Source organism: Oryzias latipes, chromosome 16, assembly GCF_002234675.1.
Source record: "Oryzias latipes chromosome 16, ASM223467v1".
NCBI classification, from domain to species: Eukaryota; Metazoa; Chordata; class Actinopteri; order Beloniformes; family Adrianichthyidae; genus Oryzias; species Oryzias latipes.
Window position 1 is genome coordinate 6,769,235 of NC_019874.2, and position 21,914 is coordinate 6,791,148.

General features: G+C 41.8%; 1 protein-coding gene across 6 annotated transcripts in view; it reads right to left on the reverse strand.

Annotated features, from left to right (window-relative positions):
* The window catches only part of oxr1 (oxidation resistance 1), a 193,786-nt gene that overhangs the window by 68,022 nt on the left and 103,850 nt on the right, over positions 1 to 21,914 (reverse strand). Inside the window, exon 1 of one of the 6 annotated variants that reach the window (XM_023964499.1) lies at positions 11,154 to 11,448. The exons of the other annotated variants lie outside the window; for them this stretch is intronic. Coding sequence (XP_023820267.1) covers positions 11,154 to 11,292 — 139 coding nt within the window. The 5' untranslated portion in view covers positions 11,293 to 11,448. Of the gene's footprint in view, positions 1 to 11,153; positions 11,449 to 21,914 lie in introns of those variants that run through there. 6 annotated transcript variants of the gene reach the window in all.

Consider the following 21,914-nt stretch of genomic DNA (forward strand, 5'->3'; position numbering starts at 1 on the left):
AAGTTCAATGAGAGCTGACTTAAGCTCCTAACTCGTGTTTTTGTTGTCATCTTTTGTCTGTCATGTGTGCTCAGAAAATGCTGGCAGGTAAACTGCATTGAGCTTAAATGTCAGTGTAGCAGCCATGAAGCTTTTAGCCTGGCTTGATGATCTTTCAGGTTGAGTTAATATTCAGTTTTTCTTTATTAATCTGGCCCCTCAGCTCCCTCTGCCCTGCATGTTTTACTAATGTACCAGTTCCAGCACACGTGATCCAGTTTATCAGCTCTCTGTGAAGCTCTGCAGACGCCTGATAATGACTCATTTGAATCAGGTGTGCTGGAGCACGGAAACATGCAAAAAGTGAACGGAAGACGGAGGCTGATAACCAGTACTGAGGAACACCACTTTATACTGACGGGTTTTCTTCTTAAAGACTTCTCTTTTTCTACTGATAACCGGGCTTTGTTCTCTGGGATTTATAAGGGTAAACAGAAAATATCACAGCAATCCATGCAACAAAGATCTATCCTCAAGCTTTTAAAGAGCCTTGGAGGTTTTTCAGTCAAGACCATTAGTGAAGCCGCTGACCCCTCCAATTCTACCATCGTCTCATAAAGTCCACCCATGATCCATATAATTGAGATTAAATAGGCTGACATCTGATCTGACTGTTATTTTCTAAAGTTCCTGATAAAACAGATCAACTCTGTGATCATTTGAACAGAAAGGATCTTTTAGTGGATTTAGAGCACATAATAGACTTGAGAAGCCTCTACTGAAGGTCACAATAATCTCCACCAGCCTGCAGATGTTGAACTTGTGTTTGTTCTCATTCTGTTGGGCCTCCATGCTGCTTTTGACTCAACTGATCAGAACATTTTATTGCAGAATGGAACATGTCATTTATATTACCATTGCTTTTACCTGCATTAAGTTATATTTATCTGATAAATTCAAGTTTGTTCGTATAAATGGCGAGTTTTCTTCTCACATCAGTCAGTCCTGGTGTTCCACAAGGCTTTGTGGTTGGTCCTATCCTGTTTAGTCCAAACATGCTTCCATAAGGCAGCACATCGTACAATTCTATTGTTATGCTGATGACACTCAGCTATACCTGTCTCTTAAACCAGAAAATGTCTCCCAACATACAAGACTTCAAGCGTATCTTCTTTTCCTAAACTCAGATAAAATAGGAGGTGCTGTTTTTGGACTTGAGAGCTTTAGTGATTCACTCTGTAACAATATAATCCCATTGGATGGCATTTTATTTTGGCCATCAAACCAACTTTCAAAACCATTGGAGTCGTTTTTGAAGAAGACTGAAGCTACGTTCACAATGCCCTATTCAATGCATGTTCAAGTGACCACTTCCGATGTAAAGTCTATGTCATATAAAGTCAAATATATGCGTTCTGGGCATCCGCGTTCAAAACTCTCACATTTACACACCACTATGCATGTTTCTGTGATACGTTTCAAGCTCTACTTACAAAACATGCAGCCATTGAATATGTGTTGAAAGTTAAACCGGGTTGAACTTGACCAATACCAAGATATGAACCACTTTAAGATTTCAGACCAAGACTATTCCAACTGTAGGTGGCACACACGTGTTAGTAAACACTATACCGGTAAAAGCAGAAATAATTCAAAATTACTTTACTAAGACATAAAGCTCTTCATGAAAACACTTTATTCTAAAAAGCTCACATTCCATATTTTCTAAACCGAACACTTTGTTCTCAGACTGGAGGTTTACTATTTGTTCCTCATATTTCCAAAGATAGAACCGGGGGGGGGGGGGGGGGGGGGGCAGAGCTTTCTGCGTTCAGGCTCCTCTTTTGTGGAAACAGTTCCCTTTGTCCGTTCAGGAAGGAGACTCCATCTCTCTTGCAACCCTAAAACCTTTCTTTTTGCTAAAACTTAAAGTTTAGGGTGCCCATGAGCCAGGCCTTCAGTTGTGCTGCAGAAGGCTTATAACCCTAAAGGGTTACTTTCGGGTACATATTTTGGCAGGCTTCAAACCACTCCCACCTCCTTTAAGATTTAAAGACACGAGGCGAGGGTGCAGAGGAAGAGTACGTCTGGTTTGGCAAAACCTACAACATCACTTCCTGTACCTACCACCTGCCCAACCTTTTCAAAATAACAGATATACGGTATTTAGTGGCACATTATTTTTTGATGGAGGTGAACTTTTTTCTACACTTTCTTTCCAGCTCAGTCACTGGTGATGACTGTCACATGTTTGCTGGAGCTTCCATGATTCACACTCTCTGTGAGAATAATGATGAAGTCGTGTGATGGGCTACATCAACATGTGCACTGCTCAGTGTTCATTCATTAATATGTAATCATCTCCAGATTAATGAAATAATGAGGAATGCTCTCCAGGGAGGATCTGTGATGCTGAGCAGGTGATAAACTATGGACTGGAGTTGGAATGAGCCCTTGTGTGGCACTAATGGTAGTAATAAAAACCCTGCTTCTCATTCACTCCTGCCACCTTTTGGTGGCTTGCCTCTCATTAACAGAAAGAGCGACCTCTGAAACCAGCAGTCCATCACAGAGGAGCAGAGGAGATCAGCTGCAAGGAGGAGAAGGTATTGAGATGATAGCAAAAACTGTTCTTGAGCCGAGTTTTTAAAATTTAAAAAAACATTTTAAAATTCAGTACAGTAAAACTGTACACAAAAGGCAATTTAATGACTCATGTTTAGCATGTTCTTGTGCCATTTTTCTCATAATGGAGTACATATATAAAGAAAGTTAAGTTTAAAACTTCATTTCTCATTTTTTTAATGGTTGTGAATCAGAAAAAAAGATTATTTGTGTATGTGTGAGGTAGAATATGCTGGCTGGGCCACAAACTTCCTGCTCGCTCCATTCCAATGCATCCACTTGCAGACAAATAGATCCATGTACGTCGTTGTTTTCCCCGTACATCTTTGGATCGCCTTTGGCCTTCAGAACTGCCTTAATCATTGGTGGCATAGATTCAACAAAGTACTGGAAACATTCCTGAGAGAGTTTGATCCATATTGACATTTGACACAGATTTGTCGGCTATACATCCATAGTGCCAATCTCCTGTTCCACCACATCCCAAAGGTGATCTATTGGGTTGAGATCTGGAGACTGTGGAGACCATTTGAGTCCATTGCCTCAGTTTCCCCTTTCTTAGCTGACAGGAATGGTGCCCGGTGTGGTCTTCTGACCATCTGCCTCAAGGCTGGACGTGATGTGCGTTCAGAGATGCTCTTCTGCAGACCTCGGTTGGTTCCAGTGGTTCTTTGAGTTCCTGTTGTCTTTCTATCAGCTGGATCCAGTCTGTACATTCTCCTCTGACCTCTGGCATCAACAAGGCATTTCTGCCCACAGAACTGCAGCTCACTGGATATTTTCTCTTTTTCAGACCATCCTCTGTAAACCATCCTCTGTAAACCCTAGAGATGGTTGTGGGTGAAAATCCCAGTAGTAAACAGCAGTTTCTGAAATACTCAGACCAGCTCATCTGTCACCAACAACCATGCCACGTTCAAAGACTGTCATGGTGCCTCTGTCAGCTCTCCTCCCCCTCCCCTCTCTGCTTGGTTCCTGATCCGACACAGCTGTGACCACTCATCTCATCACCTGCCAGCCTTCAAAAGGAGATCCAGTTCCAGTATTCATCGCCAAGTCGTTGCCCCTAATGGTGCATAGTTTGGTTGCTAGTTTTCTAGTTCATGTACTTTTGCCTTTGCCTAAAGTCTCGCCCTCTGCCTCATTCTCAGAACATCATTGCCACCAGTGGTCACCTGAGTCATCTACACTCCTCAAGCCTCAGCCTACCTGCAGTCTCGCCACGAGCCTCTGCCGAACTTCCAGTCACGCCACGAGCCACGGACTAACCTCCAGTCACACCACGAGCCATAATCTGGTCTTCTGCTACGCCATCTACCACACTGGACCAAGAGAAATAAACTTTATTTCTCACCTCTAAACTCACCTGTGTTTTCCTTCCGGGTTCCAGCGTCTGGGTCTGTCTCGTCAAGCTAGCCATGACAAAGACATTTTAATCACCTTTCTTCCTCATTCTGTTGCTCTGTTTGAACTACAGCAGATCGTCTGGACCCTGTCTACAGCCTAAATGTATTGAGTTGCTGCCATGTGATTGGCTGATTGGAATTTTTGTTAGTAAGCAGTTGGACAGGTGTCCCTAATAAAGTGGCCCCCGAGTGTAGATCAAAAAGTGTTTGGGGTGGGATCCTTACCAGGTGTACAGGCCAATAACTACAGTTCAGATGCTACAGCAATGAAACAAGACTAGTCTGATTATATCTGAACCTAAAAGCCTCAGAATTTTTTTTAAAATCTACAACCTGAACCATAAAAAACTTGGGCTAAATGTTTCTGAAAACTACATGTGATTATCAGAAGAATGAGTTGGAAAAGAGAGCTGGCAACATTTCTCCTGAGCTCTTGTGACACATCTGTTGTCACAGCAACAACTGACCGTCGTGCACGTTGTGGTGTGTGTGGTTTCTTCTGCTTCTGCCGTTGGAGATGTGGGGCAGTAAGTGTGGTGAAAGGCTCCCTTTGTTCAACACCTCTGCCTTCGCCAGCTGAATGTCTTCAGCGATGCTGCTGTCAATGTGCACAGCCACTTCCCACGTGCATTAAAGCGCTGAATGTGTGCCGACCGTAATAATGCTGAAAATGTGATTCTAAAATGTTTAATGCATTCTCTGTAGTCAACTGTACATTTTTCACATAGTCATATGCAGGTATTTACTTTTCTTTTTTTTAGTTCTGCCTACACATATTTTATTATAACAAATAAAATCTAAAAGACCGAGAAATAGTAGTCCTGCTAACTTATCCGCATTATAACATTCATAAAAATGATCTGTAAACTGTTTTGATGAATTCATTTACAAAAGATCCATGTCACCAGAATCTGTAACGCTCATCAATCAAGAGAAGCTCCAGGGAAAAATCCTTTCACATCCATCTGCATCCAACACAAAACAGACGACTCTCCACAACCTGATGCGTCGTCTTTGCATTGAAAACACAGCTCAGCCATGAACAGCTGCAGTGCCAAGAGCTTCTCCACGGGAAGTTAAGAAAGACGGTTATGTCTGGGATTTCACTTTTATTTCTTAAACAGTTTCAAATGATAAAGCAGCATTCAGTTATTCAACTTCTTTAAAAATTTAAAAATGTTACAGGATTCATTGCATTCAAATAAAATCAAGGCTTTTCTTAAGGTGTTTGATCAGTGAGAGACTACAGTAACCTCATTGGGCTCTAAAAAACAAGTTTTTCTGTACTTTCCTCGATCAAGAAGAACCAGCAGCATCCGCTCAGTTAGCCAACGCAGCACTAGAGTGGTAACCTAGTTTACAGACCCACTTCTATTAAAAAGGTGTTTTTGGGGTTTTTAACATGTTGAGGCATTTTTTTGATGATGAAGGACACATTTAAAGAAACTTAAGCTAAAAATGGCATTTCTGAGTATTTCGTCATTTAGAAACAGACCAAAAAAGTTTGAAAAAGACTCAAAAAGTGTCAGAAGGATCGTATTTGTAACGTAGAAAATATTCTAGGCAGGCCGCAAGAAACGGGGAAGGGAAGGGGGGTGGGGTTGCTCCACACCAACAGTTCCCCCCTTAGGTGAATTTCTAATGAACTTCTGCTGCTCTGCAGAAACTGTCATATAAAACAACACAAGTTTTTGATTTGGAAACAGAAAAGACCACTGGAAACATTTTTAGAATAGATGGAAAGAATCAGACTTTAAAATCATGGAGACAAACATCAGGAGGTTTTTTACACATTGCTACACTTAATCAAAAAATGAGACTTTTGCATGTCAGGACCGCCGGAGTTCACAATAAACTCTGGACACCATTTATAAATGAATTCAGAGGAAAGATGGGGAACTGAAGTGTTTGTCTTCTGTTCAATGTCTCCAAAAGGAAACTGTGTAGTTTTTCTTCTTTTTCTTTTCTCTATTTGGATGGCCTTTAAATCCATTTTGAATAGAATGTAACTGGCAATTATTTATGTACTTTTCCTTTTTCATTCTATTTTGTAATGGCCAAAAGAGCACCTGAACTCTTTCTTTTGCTTGTCTGTGATTTTATCTATTTGAAAATGAAAATAAAATGTATTAAAACAAAAAAAGAGACTTTTGAAGGTGCATCACATGAGCCCAGGATGTCATGATTTCTTAAAGGAATTCTGCTTTTGATAAGCTGAGAGGAATCGTCCAAACAGCCAAACTAAGAGCTGAAACTCAAAAAGCTGTAAACTAGAATCTGCACTTACAAGCTGCTTCCTGTGAAATCTGCAGCTCGCATCACTTCAGGCTGGATTCCTTAAGATGAGAAATTATCACCTGCATGTTTACAAAGACTAGGCGCTCTTGCAGCTGAAGTGACGAGGCGCTAAAATAAGCAGTTGAGTCACTCAGAAGATCACATAATTACCTTTCATTAGGCCACTTTCACCCGACATCCTGCTCAGTGCTGCCTGCAGCACCGCAGTGAACGCCGCCGTCTTATTTAGAAAAAAACAAATGAACTCTGGCTGGAGTGTGAGCGTTATTTAGACACGAAAACGACAACAGAATGAACATTGATTGACATTTGAGTATGATACTCTGTGGTGACTCAGCCCATTTTTCTGCCCTGGCTGCTGTGGAGGACTGGCAGCTTCTCTTAACATTTGTCTGGTTTTTACAGCACGCTGATGAAGTGAAAGAGGCATGGATGTGCCTTCTGAAGTCGGACGGATTTAAGCTCAGCTTTTAATGCCTTTTTGTTTTATTCCCCATTTAATTGCTGTCTTCATCATGCTCATCATCCTCGTTCCTGCTGGCTCACTTCCATCTGATCATTTGCAAACTCATCACTCAGGTGATACTAAACATTGACTGTATAAGACCCCATGGACTGAGTGACTCCTCCCCCCTGGCGTTCCAAACAGGAAGTACCTGCTGGCTCTAAAGAGCCAAAATTTCGCAGACCTTTATAGAGAAAACAAACAGCTGTTAGTCATTCTATTGGTCAGAATTACCATTATTCCTTCTATACCTTTTGTTAATTTTTGATTATCCTCCTTTTTTGTGATATTTTTTCTGTAGTGCAAGTTATTCAAGTTGTAAACTGAGCAATCAGATACCTTAATAAAAGTAGGAGGTCTGACGTTCAACATTCAAAATGTTGGATTCACAGGCTCTCTGGAACCGGGTGTGGCCTTCCAACAAGCTCTGTCCTAATTGGCAAGAGTGGTTGCCATAGAAACAATGACTCAGACTGACTGGAACTAACAAGGCCTACTGATGACGTCTGGCTCCAACATGGCGGCGCATATATTGTAAAAAATGTGGAGACTGAATTGACTTCATGAGGTTGGAGCTGGAAGTGAATCATTTTCTGTTTGTGTGACATCACACTCACTCGCTCCAGTTCCCCGATACTGTCAAGGATTTTTTTGGTCTTGTTTAACTTATTAAATGTTTTTAACAATTCAGGAGGACTTTTCTGGAGCTGTGGCATCTTGAACTGAGGTTTCTTCGTTTTTTGCGAATTCCGTTTTTCCTTATCGCGAAGGGGGTCTAAGGGCAGGGATGCCCAGTTTAGTTTAGTCTGTTTAGTTAAACCTCTAGTATTAGCCTATTGAATTCTATGCATTTATGATCATTTTTAATTGTATGTTTACCTTACAATTACCGGCACAAAGCCCACTGAGACGACTGTTGTTGTGAATTTGGGAGACCTTATTAAACATCCTATGAGCTTTTATTTTGACACGCATAGCACTGTACATCGTACAGATGTCATCACCCTCCCCCCTTCCCACACTCATGGTGATAAAAAGAAGTCCACACAACAGGAAGAAATAACTAAGGGTGAAACAACATAACTGCCAGATGAAAGGACCCATAGGCAAAAAGAAACACCCATGCTCAACCCTATTTTGACCAAAGCAGGCAAAGGGGATTATGTCCCACAATTCCCTGTGCTGCCAGCTCCCCTGGCTGCAGCCTGCGGACCTCCATCAGCAGACCAAACGTACATGTGACCGACACTAAAATACAACAAAATGACAGGATATGACCTGCATGAAAACTGTGGTATTTTCTAAGCATAACAATAAACATGAATTATGACATGAGCAACATCCTCTCTGCCCGCAACACTCTCTGGTCGCTATGATATTGTTTAAAATGGCTTCAAAATAAGACACACCGCAAATACAAAGTTTGACAAAGTGCACGAAAAATCCGTCTCTTTCATCTTTCAGATTCTGAAATAAATAAAACGGAAGTAATGTAATTGTTAATTGTTATATGTAATTGTTATTTTATCTTTTCTGTGCGGCCCGGTACCATATGACCCACAGGCTGGTACCGGTCCGTGGCCCTTACAGAACAGCATCCTACCATGAGGCACAGTTCTGGCCCGCTCTGCTCTCCTGTTTCATCACAGGCTTCAGAGCTGCTAAGCTTCATCTTTCATGAGTTTGGATAAAACTGACCCAGTTCTTCCATCTTCTTTTGTGGAGAGCATCGTTGCTGTGGCAGTGGGACAAACTGCCAATATTTTCTGTTATAAGCAGAAGCCCTACTCAAAACACAGGGAGCAATTATGACATCAAATCCCCAAAGTTTTTCAAGTAGAGATCGGGTGTTTGATGCCTTTCCTCCCGTCCCACAGGGACTCCTGCCACTTATGCTTCCCAGATGGAACTAGAAAATATCCCCAGGGGGTCTTATAATAGTAAGCAGGACAAAAGTCATGCTGGTACAAAGTGTTTAGGGGTTTCATGGAAATGAATGTGATTAAAGTCAAAATAGCTGGAGCTTCAGCAGATTGCACCTTCTGATTCATCTGAATATCTGCTGCTGTCCTTTGGGTGGAAATGAACAGTATGAGAGAACAGCCTCTGAGCAGGATACACCTCAAGAGACGCAACGGGGAGTAAGTGTAAGCGGGACAAACCTGCCGCTAAGTCCCCTGCTGCTGCTGCATACTGGAGCACTAATGTGGGGTCAGATCAGGAGAGCATTGTTACTGCTTTACGCCACATGAGAGGAGGGGTGACACAGGCGGCGCCAACAAAAGACGCTGTTCTGGAGCAGAAAAAATGTCACCATAATCTCTGTCACCCCATGTCAATTGTGTCCCGGTAGCCAATAGGCTCAAACCCCCGCCCCCACCAACATTAGCTCAACTCCAAAAGTAAAAATTTTGAATTGAAAGTGTAAATTAAGGACTGAAAGCGAATAATGAGAGAAACAGAAAAAAAAATGCTGAAAATACCAAACAGTGGCTGTTAGAGATAAACGTTAGTTTTCATATGGTAACTGTTTATAGTCTTTTTCACATATAAATCATCAATCATTCCTTTCATCAGAATCCCTGATGACAGGAAACACCAAGGACCCGATTACGTCGTCCGGATTGGCGTCACCGGGGCCCCACTCTGGAGCCAGGCCCGGGGTTGGGGCTCGCAGGCCAGCGCCTGGTGACCATGGCTCTTCCCACGGGCCCCGGTCGGGCACAGCCCGAAGGAGCGACGTGGGACCACTCTCCCATGGGCCCACCACCCATAGGAGACCTCAAAAGGGGCCGGTGCCGGTGTGGAACTTGGCTTTTGGGACATGGAATGTCACCTCTCTGGGAGGGAAGGAGCCTGAGCTGGTGCGAGGTGGCTGCTGGTCCGAAGACAAAGCTTGTCAGGGTGGATGTTAAAATGAAAATGCAATCCCCTCTTTGCATTTTTCGCTTTAATTATGACACAGAATAAGCGGTTTTAAAGTATAAAATGAAAAAGCATTTTGAAGTAATGATTTTTCATTTTAATTTTGAGTCATTTGATGCAGTTACATTTTGGAAAGGAAAAAGCATTTCTGTTAATCCATTTTATTTGTCAAATTAGACATTTCTAAATGAATTTTGACAAACATTTACCAGAGAACTTTTAGAAAATGAAATGTCAAATACCATTTTCTATTATCATTTAAATTAAGTGACAGAATAAGCAGTGTTGAAGAAGAAAATGAAAACGCATTTTGAAGGATTGATTTTTCATTTTAATTTTGAGTCAACAAATGCAGCTTCATTTAGAAAATGAAAAAGCATTTCTGGTTTTGAATTTTATTTTTAATTATGCCACAGAATCGCTTCCATAGCTGCAGAGTATGAATGTGATTAATCTTTGCTCTAATTAGATCGAACAGTTACCAAGGCCTCCACAGAGCCCAGGAGCCACGAAGTGACTGAGCATGAGCTGACCCCCCCCCCCCCCCTCCCAACCCTCCACCACCCCTGCACTTCTAAACAGGAGCCCCCACACTGAAACTTTTGAGCCTTCAGAGGAGCCAATTAAATGTACCAACAGGGCAGAGTAGGCTGTGATATTTTGGTGTGCGGCCTTTATTGCCGACTCAGCGCCTTTACCTGGTTGACTAAAAACCAGGACTGGATGAATGTGTTTCCCTGAAGACTCAGTGCAAAAGGAAAGTCCAGCTGTCACGCAGACAGCCTGCAGAGCTGCTGCCCCCCCCCACCCCCGGATGGACGTGAAGTCTGCAACGCCTCAGACGCTGCATGCGTCCTGTGAAGCGAACCGTTTCCTCCTGCAGAAAGATCAGTTCAGCAGATCAGGAAGGCCAGCCAGCGCGCAGAGCGGCAGCGCAGTGACAGCTCTGTCTGTGCAGGAAGTCTGCTTCAGCAGCCAGCCTTGCATAACACACACGGAGCAAACGACACTCAGGGTCTTCACTCATGTTAGGGGTATAATGCAATCTCTTCCTGCAGCGGAGTTCTGCAGGTTTCTGAGCCTGAGAACTGCACCGACTCCTCAGCTGGGTCTTCCTGCAGCACTGAAAGTTTCCGGATTGGCGCAGACTCCTCTTAAAAATGTGCTGTAAAAAGCGCAGCAAGAGCTCCAACTGCGCACCAGACGCTGTGGCACAGACCCGAACCTCCAGGGTCTAGTAAAGTTCTCTACACAGTGAACTGAACCGAGGAGAGAGGGAAGACTTCTGGAGAACCTGGCTGTGTTGCTGTGCTGGCGGACTCAGCGCGTCCTGACTGTCACTTCACGGCTTGAAGTTCGGAGTTTCCATTAAAAACGCGCGTGACCCGCCCGGCGGCGCGGACCGCTGCACTGACCTGTGTGAGCGCGGAGGCTGTGTCTGTCGTGGTGCTGGCGGACCGGGTCAGCCTCCGGTCCGGGTCCGGCCCACAGCCTGTGGGAGATGGCCTCCCGGAACATTCTGGCGCCGCTGCTCGTCAAAGAGAAGAGGTCCATGGCGCGAGAGCAGAAGGAAGAGTGGCCGTCACGACAAACGCATGGCCCGCGGCGGCTCCGCGTGTGTTACAGGTTCGAACCCGCGCTGTGAACGGCCTTCTGCACCCCTCACATTCCAAAACAGGAACTCTTTGAAACGCGTCAACAACTCTTCCCTCCTCTTCCTCCCCCCCTCTAGAGGAGCGTCACATGCTGCAACCCACTGTCCCACTGACCCCCAGGGCTCTGTTCACGGGCCCCTGCAGGATCAGACACATGAACTGAGTCTTCTGTTTACTGCAGCTCAAACTCAGAGGAGGAAGGCAGACACTCAGCAAGTTCATGGTTCATAGTGCAGACCTATAACTAACAGTGCAGCGTAATACTACTATTACTACTACTACTACTACTACTATGAAGAAGAAGAATGCAAACATTTGGGTTGACGTTTAGGCCAAGGGTCTGCAACCACAGGCTCTGGAGCCCCGTGCAGCTCCTTCATCCCTCCAAAGCTCTTTGGCTTCATGGAGACTGCTAACGATTTCAATAAAACAAGGTTTGTAGTTCATTTCTTTTAGTTAATTAGTAAGTTTTGTCATTTAGATTTAATATTTTAACATGTCAGATAACTGATAAAAGAAATAATGGTAAGAGGGGTGAATTATTGGAATAAGCTTCAAGCACATTTGGATGTATTAAGAGTCATTGATTATACACCAATGTTGTTTATATTTGGTAAAGGGAGAAAAAGAATTACGGCACACCAGAGTCATGTTTTTTTTTTAAACTTAGCTTTTTTAAGTTTTTAATTGAAGTAAATCTGCTGCAGCAGAATAATTTGGGGGGTATTTTATTTTGAAGGGAACTTAAATCTGCTGCTATTGAAAATAAAGTAAGTTAAAATTGTTACACAAAGTAAATTCTAATAATTCAATTATTGTAACTATTTAAAAGCTACATTTAAGAAATAAATGGCTTAATGGTCATAAAAACATAGATACAGTGTATTTCTCTGATCGAATGATTTTAAATAGTTTTTTTTTATTTTTCCTTTTTTTAACTATTGCACCTTACACCTAAACATTTTTTTAACCTACAGATTTAACCTGAATTTGTTTTAGATTCAGCTCCAGTTGACATGCTAAACCTGTGCGAGGTGCTTGGAAAATGTTACAGATTGCTAAATGTGAGACACTCAGTGGAGCCAAAAATAAAACAGTTCTAGTCTGGACTGTGACTGAGTCAAGGAAAAACAATCCCATATGCCTGGGGATGGAAGGATGGAGTCACCAGGAGGAGGAAAAAACATTCTGCCGCTTCAGCTGAAAGACAAAATAAAACATCCTACATTTTCTTAAATTCTCAATAATTTGTGTTAGAAAGAGAAGAGTTTTCCTTTGCAGACATATTGGCTCTGGTTTTACTGAAACCAAACAAGGCCCACTGTTGTTGATGATGCTCCATCTGCTGGTCACCTTGGGTAATGCAAGCTGTGGTTTCCACTACTGAACCAACACAGTTCAGCTAATTGTTGCCTTTTCATGCAATAGCTTGTAATTCTATTCATTTATTGATTTTTTTCTTTTGTTTTGCTTAAGAGGAAAACATTTCACTTTATTTATCTTGACTTATCTGATGTTCTTTAAATGTTTTTAACAGCTGATTTATCCATCAGTTCAGTGACTGGAACATTAATTGTAAAGATGTATTGATTGATTGATATATTGATTGATTGATTTCAAGCATTGTAGTCAAAGCAATAAAGAATGTACAAAGATTTATCAAAATTATTAAAGAAACCATGAAATCCACATATGTAATTAAAAAAATGAAACTAAAACAAAAAAAAGACACTTAGATCACATTTGGTTAATTTAATATAGTGATCATTAGGTAAACACAAGTAGAGCTTGATGTATTGCTTGAAGAGGAGTGGAGAGGAGAGGAGTGTAATTCATTTTTTTGTTTTACATAGTTTTTTATAATCTGGTTCTGATCAGAAAGATTCTTTTCAAGTTACAAAATCCAGAGCTTATTAATGATTGATTATCTTCAGAAAACCTTTATTCACGATTTCAGTAAACAGCAACGTAACCGATATGTAAAAATCATTGATTGATAATGTAGAAAATGAATGAAAGACCTGGTAAGATTACCCAATAGCCACACAATAAAAACATACTTTAAATACACGTAATCCATCAAAACAACCAAGTATTTTCTTGATGGAAGATAAAACGCTTCATGAAAACAGGTCAACCTAACCTTCTGAGTCAGATTAAACACAAGTCATGCTGACTCATGAGACACCTGAAGGACATTCTATCAGCTGGATTTCATCTGGTCCTCTCCTCCCACATGAACCAGCTGCCACACTTGCCGTTATTCTCCGACTCGCCTCCTCCCTGCTCCCTAAATGGACCCTGTGTGAGTCTGATCTACCGTGTTGCTGTTCAGCTGCACAGAGCGGTCATCAAGTCATCAATAAAGTCCTCAGAGAGAAGCTGACTGGCCTCTTCCCCCTTCAGCAGGAAGGCGAAACGCAGTGAACCACACGCTTCAACAACAATCTACGCTTAAAAATCTGTGTTCCCGGAGAACTCCTTCACTCTCTAATTAAGCTGTTGTGTGACCAAAGAGAGAAAATGGAAGAATTCCCTCTGTGCTCATCCAACTACACGAGCGTTATTGCATGGGAATTATAGAAGGGACTTTGTTCTACTTAGGCCAGCGTGTTTGATATGGGCTTCAGAGATGATTAGAGAGACTCTGGAGACCCCGAGGTAGCTGTTATTCCCTGTAGCCTCGTATTCTTCGGAATCTTTGCAAACTCTTTTCCAGATGTTGACTGTGTGCAAAGTTTTGAAGAAACAGATTTTTTTCATGTTTCATCATCACTTTATTTTAACCTTATATATATATATATATATATATAAATATATATATATATATATATATATATTTTTTTTTTGTACAAATGTCACAACATAATCAGAGACCTTTGTGCACAAAACAATAATTTATTCAGTGAGTCACACTTTCTTTTGAAAAGATTTTTTTTGGAAGTGCTTCTGCTAGGGATGTATAGGATAACAGATATGTATCAAAAAATTGATTTAGTACTGGGAATACCAGCAGTATCAATTGAGAACCACAGAAAAGGAGCAAGATTGTGTCAGTAAAAAGGTAAAACATTAAATCTGGAAGTAACTAATCAGTTTCTGTCAAACCTTGTCCGTTTCTCTTCTTGTTGTGTCTCTGCTCCCTTTGGCTATGTCTGAAATTCCCTCCCTACTCCTGAACTACTAAAAAACTATACAGTGTGGCACTTTACTGCCCTGGATCGTAAAAGCAAATTGGACACCTTGCTCACTACTTTTATGATGTCACCTATTGCACAAAGTGAAAATCTGATCAATACGAGCGTCTTACAACAACTATTTATGAATACACTGTGTTCTGTTGATGAAATCATTAATGATTTATTTAAAAAATACATTTAAACATATTTTTGTGTTGCAAAAAATGTTCAAACGCAATGCATTGTGGTCTGTATTTGCCAATCTAGTGAGCATGGTACAAACTGGTTTTGCGCAGAGACTTCTGGGAAATTTCTAGAGCACTCGATTTTTGGAATTGTAGATTCGGACAGGACTACAAAATGGTGAACGCACTGCATAGTGCATTATGTAGTGAGTCGAGAAAGAATTTGGAGATAGGCTTTGCTTCTGTTTGTACATGTGATGCAAGCAAAGGATGTCCAATCACAGGCTTACTTCTACCAAGCGGAACCAATTCCAGTTGGCTGAAGGTGAACCACAGTGAGGAATGTGTATGGTGTTCATTGAACATATACCTTTTTTTCACAGCACTTCAAACAAAACCTAAATTAAAATGAGACTCTTATTTAACCAGAAAGAACAAAACTGTCTAAAAGACCCAAAATGCCGGTTTGAATGTTTGAAGCTGTTATGTCCTTAGACATGAGGTTTTTGGTACTTGAAATAAAAACAAAATGAGTTTCTCTGCTAAAAGACATTTTCATTTATGGTCATACACACTAAATGGATAATACATATCCAGAGAGTATCCATTTAACCCTTGTGCTAGCCTAAGAACTTTAACATTGGGAGTTGGGTCATCTAGACCCAATAGACAGTGCTCTGAACCTTTTTCCTTCAATGATTTGTGATCTTCACTGGTGTCCATGGATTACATGAAATCTTTCCACCTTTATCCACCTTTGTCATGGTAGGGAGAACACGTCAATGTAAGGGTGGGGTCATAGGATAGCACAAGGGGTAAGTAAAAGAAGTGGGCTGTATTGTACCGCCACAAAGTTAGTTAAATCTTTTCTGTATCGATTCGTGGACCAGGTATCGTATCAAATCCTGTAAGGAGAAAAGACACACAATAGCTTCTACACAGTAATGTTGTTAAGCAGGCAAAGCAAGTAGAAGCTCAGAGCCTCGTGCACATGGCTTTGCCATCACTTGGAAGAAGATCCTAAAGAGTGAGAGTTAATTCCAGGTGTTTCCTGATCCTGGTGGGCTAACGTCTAGGAGTGCTTTCCTTCGGGGAGACTAACTTCAGCCAGGGGGGAGCTGCAGCTCTCCCTGCCGTCAAAAAACCCACACAAAATGCTTCGTGAGCTGAGCTGACGTGAACATCAGGAGTGAGCAGTGAAAGGCCTCTTTTACACATGTGTGCACACACTGCAAGCACTTCTTTCACACGCTTCCAATCTGGTCTTTCCTGTTTACCGACGTGAATGCAGCCGCGCTCACTCATGTGGCACAAATGAACCCACATAAAGCAGCTTATCAGTGGAATTCTGGAGACATGCGAGATGTTCTGACAGCAGTGATGAGTTATCCCGCTGTTTGGCCGCTGAAGACAGTTTGCTGTTGGGAGGAATCAGGCGGAGGCATTCGCACAATCGCTGCAATCACAGGTGTTGAACAGCCCTTGTCGGAAAATCCCGCCCTCTCTCAGGCTTTCCATGGAAAAGTGATGCTTCGCTCCTCCAGAGCTCGTCTGCACAACAGACGAACATGTTTTTCACACTAGTAACAAGACCAAAATATTCATGAGAGGGCGACACGAATCAAACGCAGCGCGGCTCTTCTTCAAGACAAAGCCAAGATGAATCACCGTTTCATCTGAAGAAAAAGACAAGCTTCATTTTCCTCTGCTTTGGATGAAAACGCCTGACTGCTGCCACTCAAACGTCCTTTACTTTCTGTGTTTGCATTTCAAGAACACAGTACATTTCGGCCCCCACATCGTCTTAGAAACGCTTGAGCCGCACTGCTCGTGTCATGAGCCACTGCAGATAAATCAGCACCAACCGTAAAATTATCTTCCAAAAGCAAAGAAAACAAGCAGGTCAAGTTGATCAACCTGTCCTTTAGAACGAAGGTAGATGTGTCGCCAGGAAACCATTTGCACTCATCGCTCCTAGACCACAGAAAGGAAAGAAAAAGAAGAAACTTTCTCTAGAGAGTAACATAAGAAGATTTGTTTTCCCTCTAAAAGTTATTCAGCTAAAGCCAGAAGACTATAAACATAGCTTAGCATGAAGACAGGAAGCAGGGAATGTAGGTCGCTTGGTGCTTTGTGCTCCAGCTGCAAACAGATAAGGATATTATTTTATTTACACAAACTTTTTTAAAGAGGTTTTATCTGTTACATTTCTCACTGGCTGTCAGACAGTTAAATGAAAAACATAATAAATGAGCAAATCTTGGATCTATTATATTTTATAATGCTAGTTTATGCTTCATTTTCTATATAAATGTCCCCCATCATGAGAAAATTGCTATTAGAACAAGTTCAAAACACCAAAAACAACATTTTTATTACAGAGGGTCTTTAAAAGGAACATTTTGCGCATTCTCTCAGGGAATCTTCTATAAAGAAACAAAGGCCATTCTTTTCTAAGCTTGCATTCCCAGTATTGCCTCTAAACTTTTATTTTTTTTAGGTTGAAGCTATTTTATCTCTTTAAGTCGACATCAAAAAACTATTCACAACAATGCAAAACAACAACTCAATTCCAATTCCTAATTTAAAAATGGAGAACGAGAAAAGACAAAAACATTTTCAGATGCCTTTAAAATCAATTCTAAGCTCCTCCTTAATGTTGCATCTTTACAGGGGAAGTGAACTAAATCTTTTTAAAACTACAGGTAAATAGTATCATTTAAACTTTCTCTAGTGGCTTCTTTAAAAACGTTAAAACAAACATTCACCAAAAAAAGAAAGGGCTTCAAATGTCTTTAAAAAAAAGTATTTTTATGTGAAAAATATTCTGACAACTGCCACGAACCTGTGTGTAACAAGCATTGTCTGTATAACATATAACTGGATGAATTGTGTGCTCCGACCAAATAAAGTCAATTCAGTCGCCATTTTTCTGCGATATGTCCTTCGCCCTGTTGGAACCACATGTCCTCAGTAAGCTGTGATTACCCCGTCTTCCCATGGCAACCACTCTCTCCAATCAGGAGTGAGCATGTTAGAAGGCCACACCCCTACCACGAAAGTGGGCAAGGGAGAATCTGTCAATCAAACTACTTTTATAAAGGCATCTGATTGGTCGGTTTATAACATGAATAACTTGCGCTACAGCAAACACATCATGAAAGAAATGAGGATAATCAAGAAGATGTAAATTGAAGGTAGTAAAGCAAGAATGATTATTCTGATGAGCAGAATGACTGAGTAACAGCTGCTTATTTCTCTATATGGGATTTTGGCTTCTTGGGACCAGCATGTACTTCCTGTTTGGAATGCCGGGGGGAGGGGTTTGTGCAGTCCAGTTCTTATTTTACTGTCAATGGTTGCAAGGTAAATGTTCATATTAAGGCCTGTTCTTCTTCCTAATTCTGCTTTACAAAGTAAACATTGATAAAGATCAAAGTTATGCGTCAGGAATGAAAGACAGAACACATTTTCTGAAGTAATCCAATGCTGTGACCACATATTTTTAACAGAAACATTATCAAAGCAGGGTCAGCAAGCTAGAGTAAACAAAGGGATGATGGGATATCAGCAGAGGCTTACTTGTGCACCAAGAGTCCCGCCCACAACTCAGAGGTGATTTCTAATGAATTCCTGTCGCTCTGAAGAAACTATGTCCATGAAATGACATTGTTCTTTTAGATTTGGGCTAAAAATAGCATAATCATTATTAAAAGACCATTGGGAATACTTTTTCAATAGATAGAAACGTAGTTTAAGTGGGACATTAAACATTTTTCATAATTTGGAAACTCACGTTAAGCCTTTTTACTATTCATTATAATTGAGGCAAACATGAAAATGTTTAATGCATTTGATCAAACTTCTGTAATTCTTTACTCTCAGGATGTTTGTAAACTCCAGAGAATCTTAAATGATAGTTCTTAAATGATGAGTTATGTTTAAAAGAAAAGGTTGTTTAGTCTCAAAACCTGATTTTCTTTGCTCCGTTACAGATGTTGGTCTGTCTCCATCCTGTCCTTGTTGCAGTTCTTAACATCTTTTCTTATTTCTTCTAACTGACGTTTGTTTTTTTCTACGTCTTGTTCTCTCATTCCTGCACCAACGACCATCACAGCAGATGTTCCAGTGTTTCTGGGTTTGTCTCTTTCCCATCCTCTCAGTCTGATGCGTCACAGCAGATGCTCGGTCTTACTGAGATTTTTCTGAATCTTTCATTTAGAGGAATTTTCTTCAGCACTGTAGCCCCTTTCCTGCTGAATTCTGGGATTACTAAATAAAAACTGTTTTTACAATATTGGAATAATCTAGAAGGAAGTGGGCTATACCCAGCATAATAAATCTAGCTTGGTGTGATGTTGTGTGTGAATAAACTGAACTGAGGGAAAGATTCTTCTCTCCTGTTTTGATACGTGTGAGCAGAGAAGCCATGTTCTGTTTAATCTCCCCTGAAGTCCTGGTGAGAACATTCTACACGTTGAGTTCTACAGACGGAGGCAAATGAGCATTTTGCATGAAAAAATGTTCTGAATCAGTTGAACAGATAAAGTCAGAGCGTGGCGCCGAGCCTCTGGATTCAGGCTAATGCTCTCAGCGGGGACGAGAAATGAGTAGGCGTCGCTGTGCCATCCAGAGAGACCCTGCCCCGCTGTCCCTACAATTCAATCCTCCTCTATTGCCTGTCGACTCTCTGCGGACTCATCTACAGGGTGGCTGGTGGTGATCGATGAGTGGCGACATCAGAGCAGACCATCTTTCAACGCTGCTTCCTTTGCACCTGCCCGCGGTCATCCATCCTCTGTGGGTCTCTGAAGCTGCCACGGGAGACTGGCCGGCCTAAGCGACAGATGACCGCCGGCTAAGCTGGAAGACTGCACAAGTCCGCTTATCAGCGTTTTCATCTTCTCGTTCTCACGCCGACACTGTTTTTCAGCCTTAATGATGTCCCGCCACCGAAGAGCCCCCACAAGATGCTTTAAAGTGCAGAACGAGAGAGGAACGGCAAGCAAGAAGACACAAAGGGTAGTGGGGGACTGGAAAAAAAAGAGACGTAAGTGCAGAGAGGGGACATGCATCAGACATGCACCACTGCTCTCCTCATACAGAGCCATTTATTAAAATAATGAAGCCCAGCATTGTGCTGAAGGTTAAACTCACAATAAACCTGACAGGAAGACAGAAAGAGGAGCCATAACACTGATACACTGTCAGGCAAACAAACAAAAGACAGTCTGTTGTGTCGGCATCCACCTTATTATCCCAGCTGAACTCTTCCCCAGGAGTTAATTGCTTTCTTCTAAACACAGATACAGTCGTATATTTCATCATTACCCTAAAACACCTCTCATGAATCATTCAGTTGCACCAAAGGATGCTCCACGCATGCCTCTCTGCCCCAGACAGGCATCTGAGTCAGAATGCAAACAGATACACCGGAGATGGCAGTAAGACGGGCAGACCCAAGTCCAACGAGGATGTTTCCAAAGCAGCATCTTCTGCTGCTTTGGAAACATCCTCACCCTGCAGAGCCTCCATCTATCACCTGATGTCAGTCCACAAGTACCCTAGATTGGATAATGAATCGCTCCTCCTGAAGGAGATGGATAAATTGTTGGTTAAATTGTGAACTGGGATCATAAAGCATCATCTGAGATGTTTGAGTGGCTAAATGGATGTAATCACACGGATAAGTCCACAGCAGTTAACGGGAGTCAATTAGAGCGCAATGAAGATGTAATCAACTTTGGAGAGAGACGAGTCACACCAGTTCATCAGAGAAGCTTTTTCCAGCAACATTTGACAGTGTATCAATAAGAACGGTATCAGATAAGTCAAATAAAAAGACGGTTACCGACATTTATTTAGCCACAAGTTCAGACTCAGCAGATCAAATTGTGCTCATGTTTCTCACAATCTGAGAACTCCGGCTCTCACGCTGGTGGGATGTTTTAAGGACTCATGAGAAACTTGTGGGGGCTGCACAGTGGTGTAGTGGTTAGCCCTCTTACGTCCCAGCATGAAGGTCAAATCCCCGCTGGGACCTTTCTGTGTGGAGTCTGCATGTCCTTGTCTGGGCTCTCTGGTTTCCTCCCACAGTCCAAAAACATGCTCCAACACTATCTCTAAATTGCCCCTAGGTGTGGATGTGAGTGTGATTGTGTGGCCCTGCAACAGAGTGGCGACCTGTTCATCGTCTACCCCATCTCCCCAAACAGTAGCTGGGATAGGCTCCAGCAACCCCACAACCCAGAGAGTGGTTCAGAAAATAGATGAATGTGCAGAACTCTAGCAAACTCCTCAAAGGGCTTTTCACTGCAGCGCAGCCACGTAACAAGGAATCCACAACACAGCGGCTGACTGAGACAGTTTTTGAGTTGATGAAAGTGGAGAAAAACTACCTTTAAAGCAGCAGCATGATGAAGATGTGATGTCAATTAATCTGACGTCTATATACTGTGGATGAGGAAAAGGAGTGATGGCAGATTTTGTCTGTCAGATCAGTGCATTCGGTTAGCAGGCACCCGCCCTTCCAAATTAGCCCCTCCACTTTTTTCCTGTTGTGCTCTTTGGTCAAAAGATGATAAAAAGTTCCGCTCAGAAGATGTGACAACAAACTGCAAAGTCTAAAACCATAGGAGAAGAAACCAGAGTCCTTTTTTTCTCATGGGGGGGGGCTGAAGAGGAGTTACATCCCTGTTTAACTTCACCTACTTTAGCATGGATTTATGATTGCATTCTAAAAAGCTCCAAATTCTTTCCTAAATGGTCTCCAAAATTAAATATTTTAGAGAAATGATACAGTTTGTACAAAGTTCTGACAAACCACTTTTATCGTAATGCCGCTGATCAATCAAACAGAATTACAGCAGATACGAAGCAGCCGAGACCATCAAAGTGTTACCAGTCATTAATTTAGGGAGTAATCTGGATTTTAAAGGAATCCTTCAAAATTGTGTTTAAAGAAACTGTTTAAACATTTAAATATTCTACGTTGCATAAAGAAACACCTTTGGCGCACTGCATCAGGAGTCACCCCTCCATATGGAAGCAAGAAAACAAAGGATGAAGATGAGTAGAAGCTGAGAGAAGAATGTTGTCTGGAAACATTTTGGTATTTTCTGTTGTTTTATTGTAAACATGCGAGGAGCTGTTGGGAC